Source organism: Anabas testudineus, chromosome 3 (assembly GCF_900324465.2).
Source record: "Anabas testudineus chromosome 3, fAnaTes1.2, whole genome shotgun sequence".
NCBI lineage: Eukaryota > Metazoa > Chordata > Actinopteri > Anabantiformes > Anabantidae > Anabas > Anabas testudineus.
Genome location: NC_046612.1, coordinates 17,859,663 through 17,884,398, shown reverse-complemented (window position 1 = coordinate 17,884,398; position 24,736 = coordinate 17,859,663). Strand labels below are relative to the sequence as shown.

The following is a 24,736-nucleotide window of genomic DNA, read 5'->3' as shown; positions in this document are numbered from 1 at the left end:
ATTTGTCATAAAATGTGCTCCGATCTTCATCTAACTCACAACAATACAAAAACACAGTCTGCTGAAAATAATAGGACACAAACCTTATATGTTTTTCATGTTTTTATTGAACATAACATGTAAACATTCACAGCGCAGGGTAGTAAAAGCCAGAACTTGAATTCCCACTTGGAAAGCAGGTCACAACCCCCCCTGCCTGTGGTGCTTTTATTGTGAAGTGGCGAGCGGAAGCAGTGTGCATCATTCACTGTGCAGCTTGATGCTGCTTCATAAAGGAGCCTGACGTCTGCAGCCGTGCACGTCGAGGAGGGAACACAAGTCTGTGTTGATGCTGATGCAAAGAGTTTGTTGGATTTATTAGAAGACTTCACGTCCACATCGGAAAATAGAGATACTTGGACAAAGAGGCTCGACTGTCTGCGGTAAGTTACAGCGATTTCTTTTTGCAGCAGCTCCGCAATAACTTCGTCTGCTGGTTCACCAGTGAAGGACTTCAGGTTGGAGCCGACACAAGATGTTAAACACGCACAGATTCTTCCTGAGCTGTGCGAAAATGATGCTTGCGCTGAATTTGTGGACGTTTAAATGGTAAATTTTACATAAAAACAGTGCTGAGATTTGTCAACATCTTTAAAACTTCGCAACTAGAAATAATGAGACAAGCATCACATCATCACGAGTTGAGTACACTTCAATTCAAAACCTTTAGAGAGGCAGTGGTTTTTTTTTAAATCAGCATCATCTGCAAAAATGTAATAAATAACATCTGTAGGTTAAACCATCTCACTCAGTATTGGGACTGAAAGTAGTGATTATTTTCTTTATCACTGAACGTGGCCATTAGTTTCTCAATAGTTTTGTCCATAGAGTTTCAGAAAAGAGTGAGAAAAGTCTTTTCTCTTCTCCTCTCCTCAGTTTTGTTCTTCTCTCTCACTTACTTTAAACAGCTACACATTTTCCTGTAATAATCAACTCGAACATCCCATAAAAACATCCCCTTATCCACCCTGTGATTTCACTGCAGCATCACTGTGATAATAAAAGTGAAGAAGCCGTGTACAACCACCTGCAGGTAACTGATTGAAGAGACCAGTGCTGCGTTTCCTGCGCGTCGATCAAGACCAGCATGATGTGCACATATTTCACACTCTCAGAATCTGCACAGTCTTTGAATTTCCCCCACTTACGATCTTTTCCACCCTCTTTCTCACACTAGTTATAATTTTTCCAGTATTTCACAGTGAACTTGTCGAGTATGAAAAGAGGGCTCCAATGTGGAACCAGCCAAAGAAACCCCACCACTGACTGATCGTCAGTCACACCCTTGTGATGTGATGTGTCTTGATTTTAATGGGGAAGAGGAGGAGAAAGACAAAGGTGTGGTGTTTGGATCCTGCAACAGGACAAACTGAAGTACAGTCAATATTTATCAGCTCTTACCGTAATCAGACTCCTCAGCAGTGGTCACTTCATCAGTTAAAACACTGTCAGTCTTCTGAAATCAAACCAAACTTAGTTCAGTGACTCCCAACAGTTTCAGCTCTAAGCAAATATCAATACTGATGTTAGCTGTATAGACCACTTGGATGTACCCTGTAGTTTTGGGTTTAGGGTTCGGTTTGCGTTGACACAACACAGTGTGATAAGAACTTGGCAGATGACTGACAGGTGAAGATGAAAACTAAGATTTCAAGAGGTCCAGTGCCCCCTTATGGATAAAATCTATAGCTGAAAAACCTTCCTCCTCCTTTGTTGACAATTCAGCAGCTATATTTTTTAGAAATAAACGAACTCTCCAAATGAGAGCTCACTGTCTGGCATGGTGGCCAGTTGCGCAGCCAAACCAGCATTTGGCTCGTGGTTGGTGCAAACTTCACACCTCGTAAATCCGTGTAGTACACACTGACCCCATGATTTTGTTTTTCTTCTGCCAGACTATCAGACTCTTTCTCCTCTGTGTCAAGTCTTCTTTGCATTTCGTATACATCAGTTGGCACATTAACGTGCACCATCTGGATGCTAAAAAAAAAAAAACTGTTCTGAATACGATCATATTTAGCACCTGAACAATTCTGTGATCCACATCAGCAGTGCCAAGAAGAGACGTGTTACATGTCTACAGTGCTTCAGTGTCAAATGTTCATTTATGAGTCAGATGTCAATTAGTAAGTTAGGTACATTAACAGCCCAAAATCCATCCTGCAAAGGCATTTGCATCATAATGTTCAGATTATCTTTATAAGACTGCAACTGAGTCTTTTTTTAATCTTGTGATTTTGATAATCTCTGATTATCAAAGCCACAAAATCTAAGAAATAATAATATTAATAAAAAAATTGCTAAATGCTAAAAGACTGTGATGTCTTCTCCAACTAAACTAAATTTAAAGTCAAAAACCCCTCGACAACAGGCATGTTCAGCTGTGCGCTGTGTCATTTAGAAAGAAACACAGTGTCTGAACAGCTCTGAGTGATTTGTCATGAGTCAGAGTCGGGGCCCCATTAGTTAATTTGTCTGGATGCAGCCCATAATGTACATGTAGCTGCTAGCAGGATTTTTCTCTCGATCAGCTGATGGTTTCAGCCTTTCTGTTCATCCTGTGTCTTATGTGGCTACAAAGATTTGGAGAAGTGTAACTGCTGTCACTCTCCCAGTTTTCATATGAAGCAGCCACGTGGGATAAAGCTGTGAGTACACTTCCTCCACAAGATGAGTTTTGTCGCGATTCTTTCTTGATTCTGGCTTTTTCTCGGCTCGGCTGCTGCCGCTGCTTCTATCGCTCTCAACACCTCCACATCCTGAAAGTTCAGGTTGTGTCTATGGGGGACATGGAAAGGCCTTGCAGCGAGGGGAACCACAGGTCCATCTGTCCCTTCCCTTCACGTGCAGCGCTGAGGCACTTAGTCTATTTGGGGATCGCAGCATGGTGGCTGCAGCTTGAAAAAAGGACTGACAAGCCACAGGGGGCGTGATCCTCAAAGACTGGCAGTTTACATCTCTGCCAACAGTGTTTCAAGGGTAAACTAGGAGAGGAATAGTTTGTCTGAGGATGCGCTCAACAGATGAAATACCTGGTGGTTTTTACTTTATTTAGAAAAGTGTGTTGGAAACACAATGAAGTGATTTGTTTTACCGATGAGACAGATAAACTAACAAATAACTCTACAGCTACTAAACTAAACCTTAAATTTTAAATTCAGACATAAAAACTGAAAGAAGACAGTGTTTTGGTCTCTTACTTATGTGTATTTATTTTTTTAGCTCTAACATGTTGAGGATTGTTGTGTTTATGGACAATTGAAAATTATAAAGCAAAAGTATCAAAAGTATCAAACCAGTTTTCATGTGTAGCTTTTTAAAACTGAAGTTTTCTGAAATTTCATGAATTGAAGAATTTTAGGATTTTTAGATGCTAATAATAAATAATTTTGGTTGTATTTTACAAAAAATAAAGAAGATAAACTAGAAAAAGTTAAAATAGTTGCCAGTACATGAAGGATTTGTCTGGAAATGAGAAGTGTGTAAATGACTGAGTGGTAATGGCTCAATCTGACAGAAAGGAAGAAGGAGGAGGGCGGTGTCATTGATGAGCTGATTAAATTAGCAGCCGTTAACACAACCTATTCTTTTCAAACACACAGTGGACACATAACGCTAATGCTCCGGTGCTCTTTCAATGGTTTCTAGTTTTAACAAGATTAAATTCAGGCAAACTGAATTAAAAAGCAGATGGTCTGCCCCACCCCCCACACGGTGACCCCTTCCTTGAACTGTGCTCCATCCCAGCACGGGTTCTCCTGTCAGCATTTCTCTTTAGCGGTGGTCCTGCTTAAAACACACTGATTTCTTGGATTAATCAACCATAAAAAAAAACATTCACTGTGAGAATTTGGAACTTGTATTTAAATTAAAGACAAGCGAGGGTACCAACACAAAACCTCAGGACAAGCACCAGGAAGAAATGCACTGGAGAGGAAAAGAGAGTTTAGCTAAATGATTGTTTATGACTGGTCCATAAACCCACAGACAGGACAGGAAAAGCTTGATTACCATAAACTTCGCAATGAACGGGTGAGAGATCTTCTTCAGTCCTGCAGCCACAGGAACAGATTTTGGTGCCTTTTTAAAAAATTATGTTGTATTATTGAATAGTTTTTTTTTTAATATAACCTGTATTTGATAGATTTACAGTGGACAGAAAGACAGGAAGCCTGGGGAGACAGACAGGGTGTAACAAGCGCCGCAGTTCTGTGGCATGCACAATAGGCATGAGACTACCAGTGACTGATTCGTTCGTGTCATTTTACGAGTGGCTGTTTCGCTTGTTGCGTGATCATTATGAGTCACAATGTATTTTCCATTTAGTTTTCCTGTTAACCCAACTCAACAGCTGAGATCAAAGTGGTGACTTCACATGGTTTTTGTACTTCAGAGTTAATGGCGTCTATAGTTTTGTCTTGTCGTGGTTTGTGGTGTGAATTTAGCAGTTTTTGAACTGAAGTATACACAGTGGATTACAATAGACAATATGTGAAGAAATAATAGAAAGCTTAGCTGGTGGGATAAAAAGCTTGGTATACATTTTAACATATTCTAATTGGAAAGAGCAGGACTGAGGTATGGTGTGGTATGAGAAATTATGCCTGTGTTTAGAGAGTTTGAACAAACTAAATTAAACTATTTAAAATCTAACCCTAATTTGGTACCATCCATAAACTTTGCATGCATCAAGGCTGCTTTCAGTGTGTTCTTCCAAGGCCACATACTTTGGTAATTCAGTCACTGTGGTTTATTAAATACAAGGTGCAGCAGTAACACAATGGCTCAATCACAAAAAGCATCTGGCACCAAGCCGTTCAGTACACACACTTAGCACTTGGTAGCCAATAATTCAGAATTTGAATATGCCCACTGAGAGAAACTAGCAGACGCTATTTTTCTCCACACGCGTGAGTTTATTCTCCCAAACCCGAACCAGATGGCTCCTGCTGTAATGATGGCGGCGTTTCTTTTGCACCGCGGGGGAATTGCAGTAAAAAGAATCTCCCCGTGTGGTCCCGGTCAGACCAGAGCTGCTCTGGGATTCAGTCTGAGAGTTGGATAATCTGCAGAGAAGGTTACGATGTTAAGGTCTGAGAAGTAGCTCTTGGTCACGCCTGGTGTATTGATTTGACTTCGTAAACAGCAGTTAATAGAAGTGAGTATCAGGCTGATGAGACGAAGCATAAACCGTCCCGTGCAGGGTTCTCAGCTGAAGAGAGTGGACGCCTCACTCTCTGCTGCCTCTGCTTCCACCTCTTGGGGTTTAAGTGTAATTGGGTCTCTGGAGGATTACCTGTCTACCTCTCTGCTTGACATTTTACTTTCATCTTTTAAGATTCGGTTTGTCCTCAATGGGCTGACAGCTCAGCACTCTTAGATGGCTGCTGTTTGCAGCAATTGGGAATAATTCTCTTTTATCACACCTCTATCAGGGGTAAAGCTCTTCTTCAGGTAACAACAACGAGCTTTTGACTGAGTGGTGCAGCTTCTGGTTTGATGATAGTTGTCGTTTTTTGTTCTCTTGCAGTTTTCAGACACAGCTTTGCTTGTTATCAGCAGATGAGACTGATTCTTGGCATCAGTCTCAGTCTCTACTCTCGCTCTTACTTTCACTGTTGCTGCTCTCTACATCTACACATGAAGCACTAGTTTTAAGCCAGTACTGTTGATCATTAAGGCATTTTGGGGTTTCAGAGGTGTTGTAAAATAGAGAGGAGACACATTATACATATTTTGTGGCTAAGAGTGGCTAGAGATGTGCTAAAATGCTAATGTACAGTAATTATAGTAATGTTAAAAATAGAGATTATAAAAACAAATGAGAGAGTTGAGATGCTTAACTGATATTATATATATTTCATGTGACGCATTCATAATATGTTGTTTATATAGGATCAAACAGAATGTAGGTAATTTCTTTGTGCCCAATGGTCAGTGGGTGTGTCTGAAACCCACTCTCTTCCAACAAACCAGGCATCTCCCTAAAATAATAACATTTATAAAATACAACTTTGTCAGGAGACGGTAAAAATAGAATTACTGTAGTGTGTAACCTTTCACACACTACTCAGCAACTGGTGAAGGGTACATAAAGAGCGCTATTTCCTTTTAATCTGTACATCACAAATTAGTTTAATGTTCAGTTGGTGCAGAGTTGCATATATATTGCATATTGTTCTTTTTTCTCAGTGTGTAACTGAGGAAAAAGAACAAGTAAGAAACAGCGAGCAGGGTTTCTTCATGTGTGGGCAGCACGGCTGTCAACACATTTTGGGTCCTCCACATGCGTGACTCATGGCAGGCCTGCATCATCGGCACAGCTGCCAGCAACAACCTGTAGCTGTACACAGAAATACAACACAACATCCTGCTCAACAGTGAGATTTACCTGAAATATTCTACTAATAAGCACAAAAATACACATTCTCAGTATTAAAAAACAGTATTATTATTATTATTATTTCCCAATTCCTGCATTGAAAAGCCACAAATTCTTCTTCCTGGTGTCAGCTCATTTACTGAGTTGGAAGATTTGTTCCTCTCTCACACCAATTAACTTCATGTCCTCTCTCACTACATCCATAAATCTTCTCTTTGGTCTTCCTCTACACCTCCTGCTGGCAGCTCCGTCCTCAGCATCCACGGCTCTCTGACTCCAGAACATCTGACGTTTGCTGTCCCTCTGATGTACTCATTCCTGATCCTATCCATCCTTGTCACTACCAAACGGAACCGCAACATCTTAAGCTTTGCTTTCAAGCTACACATTTAAAAGACATTATTCAGCTTTGCCCAAAAAGACATATGCATAGCTGTCTGTTGCTCCAACCATGACTAAACACACAACATATAAAGGCAAAAGAAGTTAGTGTTTCATTTGGAAACTGTGGACAAACAACGTACCAATGTGTTAGTTACCTTATAGTAGCAATACTTGTACACAATGAGATTCATGACCTAATCCTACTTAATATGTGTTTTGTTCTTGCACGTGTGCTGCAAAGCAATATTTCGGTTTGACAGTTGTGGGGCTGTTGCTGGCCATTGCAGTCACATCTGTTTTCAGTGATTAGTGAGAAGGAGGAATATTTTGTGAAACAATTTCTGGGATTTGTCTGAGCGAAGGGAAAATTGCAGTCCAGTTTGGATCACTGCCCTTAATCATATTACGCTGTCAAAAAAGAAAAGTCAAAGTCAGACATGGTCTTCATCCCAGAGGTGCCTTCTTAGTTGGTTTCTGAGCAAAATCTATTTCGGTTTTCTCTCCTGGACTGAGCCGAAAACAATCATCAGCTCTCACAGATCAATATATGGTGGCTCATAGGGGACAGTGGTCACATTGAATATTCAACAAAAGCTTTGCCAACTGTGAAAAACAAACAAAGCAGCTCCTAAGTACTGTGGGATTTCTTTGTCCAGTTTTACTTTTGCTGCAGTCTTGTCAGTGTGATGTTATCATCTGAATAATAGTTAACTCACTCAGCTTCGCCACTTACCAGTTCGCCGTGCTGTTCTGCTTTGTCTCGACTCTCTTCATCTCTCTTCGTGACTGTTTACTGCTTGTCTGGACGGTTGTGACAAATAGTTCTCGGGTTTTGAATCACTTATTTAAAACAAAGGACAGTGAATCATGGCACGAAAAATAAAAATGTGCATTTCTTAGCACATTGAATCACTATTAGATCACTATTATTAAAGTGATGTTTCCATGTCCTAGTACGTGTACAGTACCATTGCAGGAACAACATCGATCATGATTTTATTTCTGTTCACATGTGGTGGTTGCCATAGAAACAGCTACACTACCTTTTAAGCCTGGGGTCTCTGTCTTCAAGAAGTGCTTTGAGAAACTTTTAAATCATGGCTCAAGAAAAATATATCAATGCACCCCATACTGTACCTCCTAACTGCTGCCACATCTCATCTAGGTTTATTTTTATGAGCAATGGATTATATAAAAATAATTTTAGAATACATGTATTTTCTTTTGAGTGACATTAAAAAGCTTGTTGAGGTGTACAGCCATGCTGCTATAATGTTTGCTATGTGGTACAGGCAAGTGTTTCCCAATGCACTTAACCCACAGTGGATGTACACCACTTTTGCCAATGCAGATTCAAAACAGTATTCAAAGCTAAATCTATCCCACAATTCGCCACTACTTTGTTCGGCTTTGTTACATCAGTCTGGTTGTTGGCATAAAACCACAATTAATCTTCTTTCTTCTCTTTTCTGCAGCGGATGTGGAGCAGCACAAGGTCATAGGCTAAAGACCCAGCTACATTGAAGCCATTAAACAGGTACATATGGTATGATGCTTTCTTTTGATCCAGAGTCCAGTCACAGTGTTCTGGGGTTTTTTTTCTTCCTTGTTTTACAAACTCAGGTGTTAACCCTGAACTCTGCATGAGTTGATTAATCTGACATGGAGGTTGTTCCCAGTGTGTGATGAATAAAACAAACATCATCAGTAGTGCTCTGACGGTGTTGTAAAGATGTAAAGGGACTGGACATTGGTTTTGAGCTCAGGATGAATCCCCAATGTGTAATAACTGAATGTGAGGACAGAGATCATAATGTATGTTTTGCAATTGCCATTCTGATACTGTTTTTGACCCATGCAAAAGAATATTTCTACTACTGTAGCTGTTTTTCCCACAACAGTGACTCTACTGTGTAGCCAAATCTACACAGACTCTAATACAACAACTATTACATACCATATACCTCTGAGTCAACTCTGTCTCTTAAAAATCCTGTTTCTATAAAACTAAACTGCAAACACAAATATGTTTTTATGAGAAATGTAGCATGCAGCTTTTTCTGTTTTCCAAATTGACCATATGTTCACAATTAATGTAAATGACAAGTCACCAATACATTTCTCCGACCTTAATCAGTTAGTCGTTCTTTCCTAAAGCCAGCCTCACACCGGAGCCTTATGAGCTCTGTGAAGTTAGAGATGTTTATTGGTCTTAGCTCAATGGATCTAATTAAAATTTGGCAACTCTTTTCCGAGCCAGCCTGCAGAACCCGATGCCAATTAACCACTTGATGGTATTACAACCACATAGTTACCATGAACAAACTTACATCATGTGTCTCAACTCATCTTAATATTTTACATAATTCACCCTCGTGCAACATCTTAAAGAATAAGGTTAGTAATAATCTGTATTTCGTATCTACCCTGCGTTGACTGTGGCTCTCAGGACCATTGGTTTCTACAGAGAATGTAAATCTTTAAGAGTGTTCGACAAACTGTAGTAATGTAGTTTAATGTTTTAGAAGAGCTTGGTAGACCTTGCAGTTGTGGTTTTTAGAAATCATTACACAAACAGGAGGGAATAGTTCTTTTGTTGGAGTCTGGAGTTGGTGACCACTATCGATTAATCCACATGTAGCACTGTAGTGAGTATTTAGTGGCAGCGGTGTATGTGGTGCTGTGTCTCCTTTGCAGCAGTGGCTAAAGGATGTGTTTCCACACGTGGAAGTGATTATTATTAGATTATTTAGTATTACGATGCAGGCCTGATTATGTGTTCTCTCTAATAGTGCTACTTTATTTATTGTACATACATAGATTAAACTTGTATCATTAGTATAGTAAAGTCTCATTAAACCAAACGTATTTACACGTTCAGGTGTCTTCAATGTTCAGGTGCTCCCTCTACTTTAATAGAAAAATATCTGCTTTCCAGCAAGTGTTTATTTAATAAGCTGGTTGGTGTCGGTTAATTTGTGTTTGCGCTGTGTGCTGCATAGATCGAACCACCTGGTGAAGCATCCAGCACACACACACACACACACACACACACAGGCACATGTGGTGATGCCCACATACTTCTGCACACAAACATGAAAGTGTTATCGTGTGCGACTGTGGCAGATGGTGAGCTCGACTGCTCAGCCCTCAGCCCTCATTTGATTTCAAAGATTATTTAAAAGTGACTTACTTTCCAACGCCATTGTTGCTCGTTAGATGTTTAAACGGTTCATATATGTGTCACTTCTGTCAGTTGTTTAAGATGATGCTCTGTGTTTTTTACCAACAAAAGCAGCAAAACAAGTTGCATAACAGACATTTAAACATGAGTGGATTTGGATTTCTCATAATTAAAATAAGGACAAATAAATAAATTAAAGTGGCATTATCCTGTAAAGAGAGCTTTTCCCTTTTAGAGGAGGGTGACGCTTCCTCGTGTCGACATTTATAATGGCTCCAAACTAACAGGCTGGAAAAGCAGTACCGGCGGCACTGACTAAAACATGACACATTTGCCAATACAGAGTCTAGTAGTATTTTAGTTATATGTTAAATAATTCAGTTCAATTCTCTGAATTTTAAATTCTATTTTTGGGTACAACATCATCCTCATGTGTATAGACAGCACACAATATTACGTCACCTTCGCCTCGGTTTAACTGAGAGACAAATGGGATGGAGAACGACATGTTCACCACGTCACTAAACATTTCTGTGGCTCAAGTTGAGCCAGTACGTTGAAGACTGTGCGGGTGGTTGCAAAACTCTACTGCAGATGTAACAATAGAAATTCAATGCTGATGTCATCCCATGTGAAAATAACCTTAATGTAGCGTAAAGATCAATACTTTCCCTGGAGTGTTGGCACAAACCGATGGCGTGTCTCCACTCTTCAAACAGGTCAGACTGTTGACTGCTCCTGTTTCTGAAATTAGGTCAAAACATAACCAGAGGAATACTTCATTGTACCCCTGACTTTTAATCTTGCTCCATCTCAATGTCAAACCTTTTATTTGTCCAGTTATTTGATTTATGAACAATACAGCTGCACTTTTTGTGTGAGCACATGTTGATAATATTTAAAACTACAATGGTTACTGTGGCATCTGCTAAGTTGTTGTAACCAGTTCCTCAGTTATAAGCTACGTGTTTTATGTGCAATGAACTACATCCACTGTTATAACACTCTTGATTAAAAAAGAATATCTGATGATGTTGTGAATATGTAATTTTTTGTCCTTGAATATAATTGAACAAAGCTGCAACAGTCAGACTGAAATCTGTAGTTTTATTGGTGGATTCTTCTAATAACAGGGAAACAAGCTGCCTTGGGTGAATGTTGTATGGTGGGATGACAGTTAAGCCATAATGTGAGCTAGAAGCGAACTGGATTTAACCTTGCAGAGAAATAAAGAAATTATAAATAATGAATGTTTTACAATGTGTACGTGTCTATCGGATGAAGGTCTTGAGCAACAGTATGTGACTACTGACTAGAGTTAGCTCTTAAAGTTTCCAATTCTCAGTGTATAAAATTGCTACCATGGCAGTATCTTCTAAATCGAAGCTAATAAGGAAAGAAATTGGACTAAATTGCCTCAGACTGGTTTCAGTTCCTCATTGAAGTGGTTGATGATTTGGCTAATTAAAGTGAAATTGCTGGTGACCCCCAGGAGAGTTTTTTTTTTTTTTCTTCCTGCTTCTCCACTTCTATACTTTCGCGCCTGTTTAGCATTCAGAAAAGGAAAGTAAGCCAATATGGATGCTTCAAAAAGGCTTACAGCACCTTCGCCTTCAGGGGCTCCCCCGATCTTTATGTATTCTTCATCCACCTGCTTTTATTTGATATGCATCTCAGGGCCTTTTCTAAACCAAAGCAAGTGAAAGAATATAATTTGCCGTCTCCCCTGCTCGGCTCTGTTTATGGTTATGAGGCATGGTGGTAGGGAGAAAGTGTTCGTGTGACTGGTTTTTTATAACAGGTAGTTTTGAGCAAGGACAGAGAGGAGGGAGGGGTAATACCGGTAATTACCTCTTTGGAAACACTCCCCTGAGCCGTCCTTTGTTCAAGATTTCTCTCTTCCCTATATTTTAATGATATTTTTCATCTTCGTTCTTTCAGTCCTTTGAAGCAGAATGAAAGATTCCAAATTGCTGAAGTAACTTGCAAATAGACTAGAAGCACAAATGGCTCAGTGCAGTCCTGCTGCGGGTCGGGGACCCAGGGCGTCACCTCGGCTTCACTGTGTTCAGCTCGTGTCATTGTGTGTGGCCTATTGATGAGCTTTGAATGGTTTTTGGACAACAATGTCGCTCTGTGGCACAGAAGAGAAAGCTAAATCAGGCTCTGGATGCTCACATGTTGCATGACGGTGCCATCAGTTCATCTTTTTATATGATTTGATTTGTCGATAATAGGGAAAATATTGAATATCACCAGACTTCACACAGTAGTCTGTGGAATAAACTGAACAGCACAGATGGATGATGTTATGCGGGAAGTGTTAGAGCCGATGAGATGGCATTTTACAGAGAGTTACTGCATCACAGTCCATGGTGGCAGTATTTGAATACACGGATGTCAGATGATAAATGAGTTGCTGTATTCACAGTATCAGACTCAACACAGGGAGTAAGAAGCCACCACCACAGGTACATCTGACATTTATTAAAACTATTTTTCTAAAGTAGCTTGAGCACCGTCTGTGTCCATGTCTCATTACTGATGTACAGCTGCAGAACAATTAAATCCACTGGGTTGTCCCACTGTCCCCCTTCGTTGCTGTTCCGATAAAGGATGAAGGTAATCTGGTCCAGTAGTTCTCCAGCACTGAGGGAGCACACTTCTGTATACGCTGCACTTCCTTCCAGCCCCTGTGACACTGTGATTTATTGGAGTAGAGCATGCTGTCACTGGTGGGTAATCACTCTAGAAACAGTTACACAGCCTGGCTGTGGAAAGCCTGGGGATTCACACAGGGATTTTGTTTCATTGCTGCAATATGCTGACTGTGCAGCATGTCCAAATCTGTGGGCTAGTGGTTGTGCTATAAGTGCTAATAAAGGTGTTTTATGCAATGGACGTCACTGTGGAAGTAACTTACTTGCTATCAGCAAAATGAAAATCTTCATATGTATATGTAAAGGAAAAGCTCACTGAATCATTTCCCTTGAAAATGTCCCCACTTGTTCCCACGTCCACTGAAACTCTGCAGAGGCTTAATAAAAAAAAATGAAAAGGGATTGGGAACTGCATAAATTTAGCTTCATCCACAACTTCAGTATTACTCAGGTGTAGAGCCACACTGATTCTTACACAATTGACAGAAAAATATACGACACAATGCTGTTTTCACTCTTTTAGATATGATTTCCCATTATCTTCTGGGTATGTTTTGGCTTTGAATGAACAAAATAAAACATTTGAAGATGTCACCTCAGACTCAGGGACACACAAGAACATTTTTCATTGTTTTTGACAACTAATAGACGAGATGCTATAAAACTATTTCAAATTCAGTATATTTTTGCTTTTGCTTTACTTAAGTATGTGCTTTGCTTTAAACATTTTTTTTAATCTGCTTGAACTACAAATTCACAAGATAAAGAGATTAGAAAACAGAAAATACAGCACTAATTATACATTTATTCAAGAAAAATTGTTTTACCCCTTTCCTTAATCATTAGGTTTGAGTTTTAAAAAGATACCACTACATACAGTATGAACTTGATCCATAATCAGAAAGTCCCAGTGTGGGTTGATCACACTCAACACCTGAAGGATCTCCGGTGTTAGCCCACAGGAAACAGCAGCAGGGAGAAGCAGGATTATTGAATCCAAGCTGAGTGAGTCTCCGTGACTGCAGAGAGGAGAGGGAATTATTTGTTGCCATTCTCTGTGTGACTGCGTGAAATTGTCCAGCTGCCCCCAGACCTATTTTTGAAAGGAGCCACAGCTGCTAAATGAGACCTACAGTAAGGACCACTGTGTATTTTTGTGTTGTACACACTCACAATTCAAAGACAATGGTGGAAAAAAAGCATTTTCATTAATGTACTGGACATTTGATACAAATAGTAATGTACTAACAATAAAACCAACTTTTGTGCCTCATCGGGACATCTCCTATCCTTTCTCTAAGTATAAATAACAGTTTCAAACAAAAAAGAGAATATATATGATATATATAATTAAATAGTTGGAGAGGTTTTATTATGAAATATATAGAAATTAGAAAGCAGACAGAAAACAACTGAGCTTTACAGCACAACACTCATGAGAGAGTTCAACCCAGTGAACAAAGAACAATCTGTTCCACAGTTAGTTATCAGAGCTGTGACTGTTGAGTGTGGGATCCTAAGCCAAAACAAAAGTTGTTTGCACCAACTCCTGGCTCAGGGTCTCCATGCTCAAGGGCATCACCCCGCAGTATCTTACACATTTTATGAAAGAAAGCAAGAATAAAGCAAAAGGGGGGTCACAAACTTGGAACGGACACAGCATTGTTGTCTTCATTTTCGAATTATTGGCCCTTAGAGCTTTATTTGTAAGTGTGAGAGTTAAACTTGGAGCTTTGTCACTAGACTGAACAAATAATCATAATCATGTAATTGTTGTATTTTGCTAAACGTTTTAAATCTGTTTCACATTTGACCATTAGTGCAGTGGTGTCATGTCTCATGATGGCTGCTACCATTAATATTCACTCATAGTCATAGTCAGGTCATAGTAATGTTGCATCATTACACCTGTTGCCTCACTGTAAGTTCTCATTCATACATTTGTGGAATCCGCAAGTTTTTCTTATAGTAACCTAATGTGTATGTATATAAGTTTTATATTTTCAAGCTAGTACAACTTAAAATTTAGAGTTTTTTTGGCAGAACGTATGTTCTGACTTGAAGTCTTTTAGCTTTAAATTAAGTTAAATAATTGAATTTTTTAGAGTTCACTGAGGTTGATCAAAATCAAAACAAACTACATTTTAGTAGACGTCCCAGCATGCATTAGTTGTTGTGTAAATAAACCTGAATCAAATAAATGTATAAATAAATATAAATAATCTTGAATCAAACCGAATTGTAAATATTAGATCAAACAAGACTGGTGTTCGAAGAGATTGTTCAAATGAAACTAGAAACAAACAACTATCTAATCTAAATCAACCAAACTAAGGCAAAGGTTTACACAGCGTACAACAGTCATGACAACGTCTAGTTGTGTTAGAAAAGAAAATTGTATTTGTTGACTTGATGTAAAATTTAAAAGCACCTTTCTAATGAAAATGACATTCATGCATCACGTGTCTTTGTGACTTAATGTGTGGACAGTAAATAATATTGTTAAACTACTTAAGTAATCTACATAACATGCAACTAATTTGCATTAACTTGGAAGCATGTGTGTTCTTAAATTGACTTAAATTCAAATTTGTTGAATTGCAGTTATTTTACTTATTTTAAACAACAATATAATTTTTATGGGGGGGGGGGGGGGAATAACATACAAATCATATACATCAGTGAGCTAAAGGACATTTTTCATCCATTGTTTAACACTGTCAACACTGTCATTTGTAAAGACTTTAATAACAGAGGTTTTAACAGCTATCAGTAAATTTATCAGTAAATGTTCAATGACCAGCTAAAAAAAAAAAAAAGAAACGCACACACTTGCATTACATACATTTTCCTTTACACTTGTCTGTAATGTAAGACGGCACAGGGATCATCCAGAAGCTTCTGTGATTAAAACTGCAGCTGGTGTGAATTTACACTTCTCACAGTTTTGCCTTTTTCTGCAGCTGTTTGTGGATTTTTAATGCAATTGTAATCGTGTAATTATAATTGTATCTAAATGAAGATTGATTGAATAATGATCGCTTGTAACTGTGACAGCCATTGCTGCATTTACAACCCCTGTCGGTTTTTTAATCAAGACTCTGTTTCTGCCTTTCTGTGTCTGTAATTATGGCAGCAGTTCGGTGATTGCAATAAATGCAACTGTGTAATCATGTTTTCTCTGACATTGCTACAAAGCTTGTTGTGTTTTTGACAGCTTTTTATGTTTTCTTGTTTGTTTTTTTCTTACAGTTTTTGTTTTCTTGGCCAGTGTCTTTTTGAGTGGGTTTTTCCTCTTTGTTCACCTCACAATAACAGATCTATCTGTGTAATTGTAATTTTTGCGTAATTGTGCTGACATGAGTGATTGACAAAGATGTGCTAATAATGCTGAGTGCATTTACGGACACATTCCGCACCATATAAGCCTCGTTTTATTAACCCTGACATCACCCAAAAAAGCTGCAATTACCCAGAGTGCAGTGGCAATCACAAAACCTGTGTTTAATTGCAGTGAGAGCAGAGCACCCAACATTTTACCTCATTAAAGTAAAAGCCCCACACAGAGCAGTCAAAATAGCAGTAAATAGTCATTTGCAGAGCTGAGGGCTCATTGAAGCTGAGATGGTAAATAAGCAGGAATGACTGGTGTTAACCACTGTGTCGACTGTGTGGAATGAGAGCATCAGAGGAAAGCTGTTGATTTTCAGTCCTTGCTGTCGATTTTAATCCCAGAGAACTGACAACTGAAAGACAACTCTATCAGATATCACCTCCCGAACTTTAGCTGTCACATTATGTATTTACACTTTACTTTACCTTTGACAGAATAGTTTAATTCATGTTATGTTTGTTAAAATGGTCTCCTTTATTAAATTCACATCCAACATCCTCCCTTCACAATCCTCAGACACTCTTAGCTAGAGCAATGAGTAAAGAAAGTCTTTATTTGACCTTGCATGTTAGTTAAAATGTTAATAGGTTGAGGGAGATAATGTAACACCAGGTGCTGATGGGATCTAAGAAATAACGACCTTACACGCGATCGCTTAGAAGTGTTAATGAGAGAACATAAGTGAAATGCCTCAGATTAGTCATGCTTCTCATTAATTGTGCAGTTATTAAACTAAACTGCTCGCCGTCCCCTCAGATGTGACAGGTGGCTATATGTTAGTTTTAACTGGTAAACACCATCAGGGACCATAAGTGCACAGTTGGTCCTTTTCACACCCCCCACTGATGGCCCCACTTACATCAACATGTCCTCCTCAGCTCCAGCCAAGTCCCTCCGTGTGTCATACGATCCCACAGGGACAGGCTGTCAGTGTCACGTCCCCAGAACTGACAAAAACTGTTACTGCCGATGTATCATCGTGCATTTGTCTGTCCTGCTCCTCGTGTACTCGCACATCAACCACAGATGGGACACAGAGAAGGGATCGAGCCTTTGCTGTATTCTGTGATTCTAAATATACAGTACATAGGTTTAACACATATGCATGTTGCATAATGAAATATGTTTGTGTGTTTGTGTCAATTTTTGAGAACTGAAATTTGGTCAGTATTCATGTTTTGGTTCCAATTAAGAAATGATATTATAATAAATTTACCTTTGTTCATACATCAAAACAAGAAAAGCTTTTCCTATTTCCTGATGATCCATTTTGGATTTATATGGAAATTAGCAGTGTTGGAAGATAATTATTAAATTGACAATTCAGTGTGTGTGTGTGTGTGTGTGTGTGTGTGTGTGTGTGTGTGTGTGCGCAGGGGCAGGGGGAGGTTTCACTGAGAGACTCAGCCATGGAGGGTGACTGCCTCAGCTGCATGAAGTACCTTATGTTCATCTTCAACTTCTTCATCTTTGTGAGTTGAACACATTCTTTACTTTGTTAATGTCATGATGATGATTTTACAACACAGAACAGTTGTGAAATGTTGTGAGTTTGTGTTATTATGAAGCTATTTTAATTCCAACTTTGGAGGTCCCCAGTGCGACGTCACTCCTCTGCTGGCGTAGCGGGGTTTAATGCCCCGCTAAAGAAAGACCTCTATCCTCTGCCCTAACAGCATGCTCGTCTGATCTTTGAACACTGTCAAAATTCCCCTTGTCTCCTTTCCCGGTGCTTAAATTGAGTTCAAAGGCTGCTTCAGTCAAGGTCCAAAACTAGTCTTTGTCTAGACCACTTACAATCTCACCAGCATGGTCAGGGAATCTGAACCCATGTTTACAGTAACTGTACCACAGTAAACATCTGAGGTACAGCAGCTGTCATTCAGACTGAATAATTAACCCTCTGTCTCCCAGCTCGGTGGCTCCTTCCTGCTGAGTGTTGGCGTGTGGGTGCTGCTGGACCCAATGGGCTTCAGGGAGATTGTGGCGGCAAACCCCCTGGTGTTTACCGGGGTCTACGTCATCCTGGCCATGGGCAGCATGCTGTTCCTGCTGGGCTTTCTGGGCTGCTGCGGAGCCATCCGGGAGAACAAATGTCTCCTGCTCTTTGTGAGTCTGCTCAAGTCAGCAGGATTCATCTCTCATTAATGTGTTTTAGGAGAAGGATTTAGCAGTTTAAACCCCCCCACCGTGATCATCTGACATCAAACAACTGTCTAAATGATTTAAAGTTGATTCTGTTTTTCTCAGTAATAGTAATATTAATATGTCACTAACATAAATACATATTGTATAAAATAATTTAAAGAATTGTGACATTGGACAGTTGAAAAATCCACTTGTTTGGCATCTCTGTACAGATATTTCTTGATATTTACCTTGTAACATGTGCACAATTAGCATTCGAATATCAATCTGCAGCTACATAACATCAGACAATAGATCGGCATGGACTGCTTATATGTTAAACTCTAGTTGCAAATAGTTTATCAGCAGAGATTTTCAGCCATTTTTCCCACGTAGCCACTTTGGTTTCTGCATCTCTTGGTTACTTCAAAAACAAATCCAATCGAATTGCTTTCCTTGTAGCTCACTTGTATTTTGCTTTGGATAAAAGCGTCTCCACAATGATTAAATGTAATTGTAAGTGCATCAAAGCAGCTCACTTCTATTCTAAATGTATTTTATTTAAAAATCTGCTGTTGCTCAGAACAAGTCTGCCATGAGTCTGTATTACATATATTACATATATTACAGGACACATACAGAAAAAATGTCGCTAGGAAAGAGGTTTTTGCTCGGTAGATAATTTAGATTTGCTCTTTTATTTCATTAATTCACACTTTGTGATTATGGGTAAGTGCAGACATGGTACAATATGGTACTTAACTGCATTTACAACTACATTCTTTACACATTTAAACTTTCTGAAGCAACTATGATAATCAAAAACATCTACACGCACTCATACATCTCGTTGTCACATATTATCATAAAACAGTTTATCACCTTGGTCCTATTTAATATTTATGAATGCATAGTGTATGAGTCAACGCACGTCTGTCTGCAAATGTGGTGAAACACATTTAAAGAAAAGTAAAATCTGTTGCTCTCTCTCCTCCGTTTAAACCGCTGAACATTGGGTAATGGTACAAGTGTGCCATCTGGAGGAGTTGACTGTAACTGCAACACATTAATGTGAGCTTTTATTTACTCAACATACCATATATCTGTGTGTGAACTTGAAAATCTATTATATACCTCACGCAGTGTGTGAAATAGTATGCAACGTGATGAGGAAGCTTTTAGACAGTCTTCGTAGAGGGTAGCATACTGTATAACCTTGCTGGGTAACACTGTCACATCTTTTTAATCTTCCCTCAGTTCTTCATGCTCATCCTCTTCATCTTCCTGGCTGAGCTGGCAGCTGCCATCCTGGCTTTCCTCTTCAGGGAGCATGTGAGTACTGTCTCTGGATCAGTTCGCCTTGTTAGTTAATCAGTGCATCACCCAAAATCCCACACATGACATATTGAGACACTCAGCTCTGAGTAAAAAATTTCTGCAATGCTTGTCTGTGATATGGCTGTTCACAAAAAAAGTCTCCAGCACACTTTTCACGTTTATAAGTTATATAATTATGTTTAACTCTCGACCTCTGTGGGATAAGGCACTTGATCAATCCTCAGTTACACTTTGATATTTGGACATAAATGGATGAAAAAGTAACGTATAATAATGTATGTTGATGCTTTTGCTTGCTCCACTATGCACTTCTTTTGTCCAGGAAAAAAAGGTCAAAGAAGAAGTTTGTCTGTGTGAAAAATCATAAAATCTGTGAAATTAGCCAAAAAACAATCAAACATGTTTTACTCTAAGACAGGTCAAAGATTCCTGGTTACAAGGAGAATTTCACAAACTGTGTTTTTGTGTCTGTGCAGTTAACCAGAGAGTATTTCACCAGGGAGCTGAAACGTCACTACCAAGGTCACAACAACACAGACGTTTTTACTTCCACGTGGAACGCCATCATGACCACGGTGAAGCAGTGATTTTCCAGTTGCCACTCTACTTTTTGCTTGTTCCTGTTTTAAAATAATTCCAGTCTGACAAAAATACCATCTGCTGTTCTCTCCCATGGTGTTCCTCTGTACAGTTCGATTGCTGTGGCGTAAGTGGCCCTGAGGACTTCGAGGAGAGCCTCTTCAGGCTCCTCAGCCCCAATAAGATGGTTCCTGAGGCCTGTTGCCAGAGGAACAGTTACCCTGGAGACATCGGTGTGGAGCAGTGTGTGAGCGGCAGCGTGGCCTTCAGACACAACAAGGTCATTAGCTGAAACAGTTTTTCTAACAGACTCACATGCACGTCATGTCATGTTTGAGAAAAGTGCACGTGTCAGAGTAGAAGAAAAAAAACACGAGGATGTTTGTTAGAGGTTCGTAACCAGGCGGTTTGTTTTTCCACACAGGGCTGTTACTCTGCGATGGTGGACTACTTTGAAACATACATCTACACAGCAGGAGCTCTGGCCATCGTGGTGCTGACAATTGAAGTATGTGCTGTGTTTTCTCACTCTTGTTTAATGATGAAAACAAGGGAGCTGTGGTTCAACAACAAAACTAAATCTTAAACTGAAAACTGCACAAACAGCATTCCTGCACCACAGTCATCAAAATAATTATTTTTAAGTAATGCTTGACCTTTTTTCAAAAAACTATTAAAAACCCAACATTGAGCCACACTGTTGCACTAGGTGACCTATGCCATGATCATACACAGAGTGTAGTTTATTTTGAATCAGTTCCATATAGACCATCCTGCTGCCCCAAAGATAATAATAATAATAAAAATAATAATATAGATTATCACCAAAATCATCCTGCCTAATTGAAACCTTGTCATTCTTGTGTATCTTTCTCCAGCTCTTCGCCATGGTGTTCGCAATGTGTTTGTTCAGAGGCATCCAGTAAGCGCAGCATGCACGGGCAGCGTCCTCGTCAGCCGTCAGAAGGCGCAAGCAGAAAGAAAAGGAAACTGTAAAATATGAAAAGTATTTGTACAGTGATTGTTTCATGTGTCTCATTGGTTTTGTGACATCATTTTGTACTTCACAGCAGCAGCAGGGTACTTCTTGAGGTACTGCTTTGGGCACAGTAGACACACAGGAAGTAATCATGACCTGAGACTGAGGTCCTGCACTGCCCACAGTGTTTACTCAAAAGGATTAAGACCAGTGCTTAGACACTGAGGGTCAAACTGAATTATAGGTGGTCTTTTCAACACAGGCATCACTTGAGTCCAGGACTAATCTGTAAACGGGCACTAAAGCTGATGCACTGCATGACTTAAAGCCTGTTTATACCCTTCATTTCACCATGACTGATTTTCAGGATCATGGAGAGTCTGCACAGTTGTACACCAAACAGCCATGGACAGCCAGCACTCATTTTATTGTAGTGAACCACAGAGGAGTCAAAGCTGTCAGGATTAAATGTAAAAATGTTAAAATATGAAATGTTATTTATGTTTTATTATTATTATTATTATTTTATATGTCTGGAATGTGGGAAATGTGAAGGTGATGATGTAACTTAGGACAGTAGAAATCAGAAGACACTGGGCCTCGTGCAGAAACATCTTTGTATTTTTATCATAAACTTCTCATTTCCAAAGTCTGAGGCATGCGTGTTAGCTTCAATAAAACATGTTGTCCACATGTTCAATGTCCTGTTCCATTCACAGAATCACCCGATCATGACTGAATATTAAAATCTCAAAATATCACTTCAATAACTTGTGACACATTTTTTTTCTTTACATTCCACAAAATAAATGACATTGTTCTGGGGATATATTACATTATTTTCTAATACTTCAAGTATTTCAACTTCCTTCTTGAAATACTTTAAGAATCTATAATAATGTATTTGTATTTACAAGAAAATTTGTGAATATGAATTTTCCCTTTGGGGATTAATAAAGTTTAAGATAAGTTTTTTTATATTATCTTATGCCATTTAAAGAATCTCATGCATGAGGCCCATTGTCTTCAAAACAACTCCAAAGTCATTAAACAAGATGCAGGGTCAGAATTATTAAAAGACAGTTTGTACATTGATGAAGAGCTTTGTGTAATGTATTAGAAGTAAGATGACTGAAGTAGTATTTAAGTTTGTTATGGAATAATTCATGCATTTTCACACAGTGAGACTGAGCGAGTGCGTGCACATATGTGTGTTTGTGTACATGTAAAGAATCCTCAGTAGGACCGTGCCAGTGTGCAGGATGTGTTTTATTCTTTCAGTGTCATTTTTTTCTTTCCATCACTGGAAATTAGACAAAGATAAAAACTTCTTTCTGTACTGTGAGTGTGAAAACTGAATCCTTCAGATGATTTGTATCAGTGGTTAACATTAAACACATTTCTGTGATTTTAGCAGTGTATTCTTTATTATTATTATTATTATTAATTTAAATTTTATACACCAGTACTGCATGTGCAAGTTTCAGCCTGATCCCCAGGGAGACGGAAATCTTTAGTCTTCGGATCACAGGTGAGATTCTAATTGCATTGATATTGCATCATCTGAATAAAACAGAATAGAAATGGACAAAAACTACTCACCTTCTCCCCAGAATATGAAATGAACAGAAGTGTGGTTTTCATGTGATGCTTTGTGAATGTCTGTGTATGTTCATGCTGTGTTTGGGTGATTATTGTATCATATTACAGGCAGTCTGGTGATGCCTGGTTATCACGGAGGCTTGTAAACTGATATTACTGGTGAAACAAAAGTGATAGCAGGCAGGCGTCATTTCTGAACTTTGTGCTCCACAGTCTTGATTTTTCCGAATAATTTTCATGTAAGTATTTGAATCTGTTGAGTCAATCTGTCACCAAATGTGGAGATCACCTCTCGAACAGACTGGGACAGCTGCACTGTACCTTGGACTGGTTCTGTCACATCTGGTTGGAGAAGGTAAGTTTTACAATAGAGAGTCCACCTAGATGTTTTATTATTTTTGATGGTATGATTCTCAATTCATTGCTATATTATATAAAATATAATATTATATTATATAAAATATTGTCTGTGTAGTAGCAAATAGAGACTTGTAAGGAAGCTAATGTATCAGGATTCACTTTTCTTAGTCACAACAAACCACCGACTCGAAAATACAAAAATCATCTGACATTATTAAACACTGAGCATGTTTTTGGCATTTAGATGAAAATATGTCAACGATTTTCCAAAACCTACTGTAAGTTTTAAGATTGAGTTTCTGTTCTCAAGGCAGCCGCTGGTTGCTGTTCATGTTTCATCACAGTGTTAAAAGGCAGAGGCTGGAAACGTGCTTTAGAAAATGAAGTGAAGGTTAAGACTTTTTATCAAAGTCGGTATCGTCATGTGGTCTTGCAGTTGTGTGTAGTGGTGCATTCACACTTAAACTTTATGATGAGACATAACGAAGTGGAGCTGTGATGAAAATTTAGTCCAGAGAAGAGACAATTATATTCTTCGTAGAATTACTAGAAAATATTTTATACTAACAATGGGTCTAATAACATGTGAAAGAGGTTTCTGATGGTGATGAAACACCACAAGGTTTCTCAGTGTTAATCGTTTTACACATCCAGCATCACTGATTCACTCATTTTTGTGTCCTAACAAAAGTATGTGTTAAACAGCAATGACCCTGAGCTCTTGTGTCAACAGGTAGTGTTGTAAAAGTGCTCTGTCAGCCTGGTCAGCAGGTCAGTTTGCCGTGTTCGTACCACTATGAGGACCACACTCACATCTCCCAGCTGTCGGTACAGTGGAGGAGTCCACGCAACGAGCTGCTGTGTCACTACATCAAACACAAGGCTTTCCAAAACTGCACTGTGGGCTACACCATCACCTACAGCCCCGGCAGCATCTCTCTGACCATCCAGCAGGTCAAAGGGGAGGATTATGGGGCTCATGTTTGTTCTGTGAGCAAACGACATGAGTTCTCCGACTACAGCATTGAGCTGGCCAGGGTGTCAGGTGAGCCCAGCACGTTTACATATCGTGAAGATTAGTTTGCATCTGTGACACTGTGGCCTTACAGGTTGTGTTTGTTCCTTTAGAGTTTGTTACTTCAGCACCAGCAGGTCGAGGGAATCGGTTAGGTATGTTTACATGAAGCAGACTCACACGTTACTAGTGCTACTAAAAACCCCTCTTTGTTAAAAATCTTATATTCCTCTTTTTATTGATTGTTTGCTTCCGTCTCCTGAATGATGACTCTTTTAATTGACTTTGCTTTTCACCACAATTTTGTCATCAGGTCAAAACAGCCTGTTCTGTGGATGAAAAGCAGTTTAATACTGCTCCTGACAGTTCAATATAGTTTGTCATTCTTCTTATAGAGTTTTAAACAGTGATTATGTTTGATGCCACGAACAGGCCCAGCAACACTAAGACAGAACATGTGACATGACCAGCTATGTTCATTTGGCGTCATCTAACTGAACACACTTAATGCATGTTTTTTGCCTTTCCAGATCTCCCCTGGACACTTCTACTGCATGCTTTGATGTTTTTTGTTTGCATGTAGGAGATGAAGAACAGAAAGAAACACAGTATTTATTCAGTGACGCAGTTACATAAACAGGCACGCTTCAGTTAAGCTTGCAAAACGAAGAACTGTAACTCCACACAAAAGCC

General features: G+C 39.1%; 1 protein-coding gene across 1 annotated transcript; it reads left to right on the top strand.

Annotated features, from left to right (window-relative positions):
* Positions 1-309: 309 nt before the first annotated feature.
* On the top strand, positions 310-22,456 carry LOC113174069 (tetraspanin-18-like). The gene is made up of 9 exons (XM_026377744.1): positions 310-422; positions 8,281-8,342; positions 17,420-17,515; positions 17,958-18,152; positions 19,428-19,502; positions 19,985-20,083; positions 20,200-20,367; positions 20,512-20,595; positions 20,966-22,456. Exons 3-9 carry the CDS (start codon positions 17,453-17,455, stop codon positions 21,011-21,013), a joined length of 732 nt encoding a protein of 243 aa, XP_026233529.1. The 5' UTR covers positions 310-422; positions 8,281-8,342; positions 17,420-17,452; the 3' UTR covers positions 21,014-22,456.
* Positions 22,457-24,736: the final 2,280 nt, after the last annotated feature.

Coding starts and splice junctions, on each gene's coding strand:
- LOC113174069 (XM_026377744.1), top strand. CDS start 17,453: ATGGAGGGTGACTGCCTCAGCTGCATGAAGTACCTTATGTTCATCTTC. Junction 17,516..17,957: donor TCTTCAACTTCTTCATCTTT/GTGAGTTGAACA, acceptor TCTGTCTCCCAG/CTCGGTGGCTCCTTCCTGCT. Junction 18,153..19,427: donor ACAAATGTCTCCTGCTCTTT/GTGAGTCTGCTC, acceptor ATCTTCCCTCAG/TTCTTCATGCTCATCCTCTT.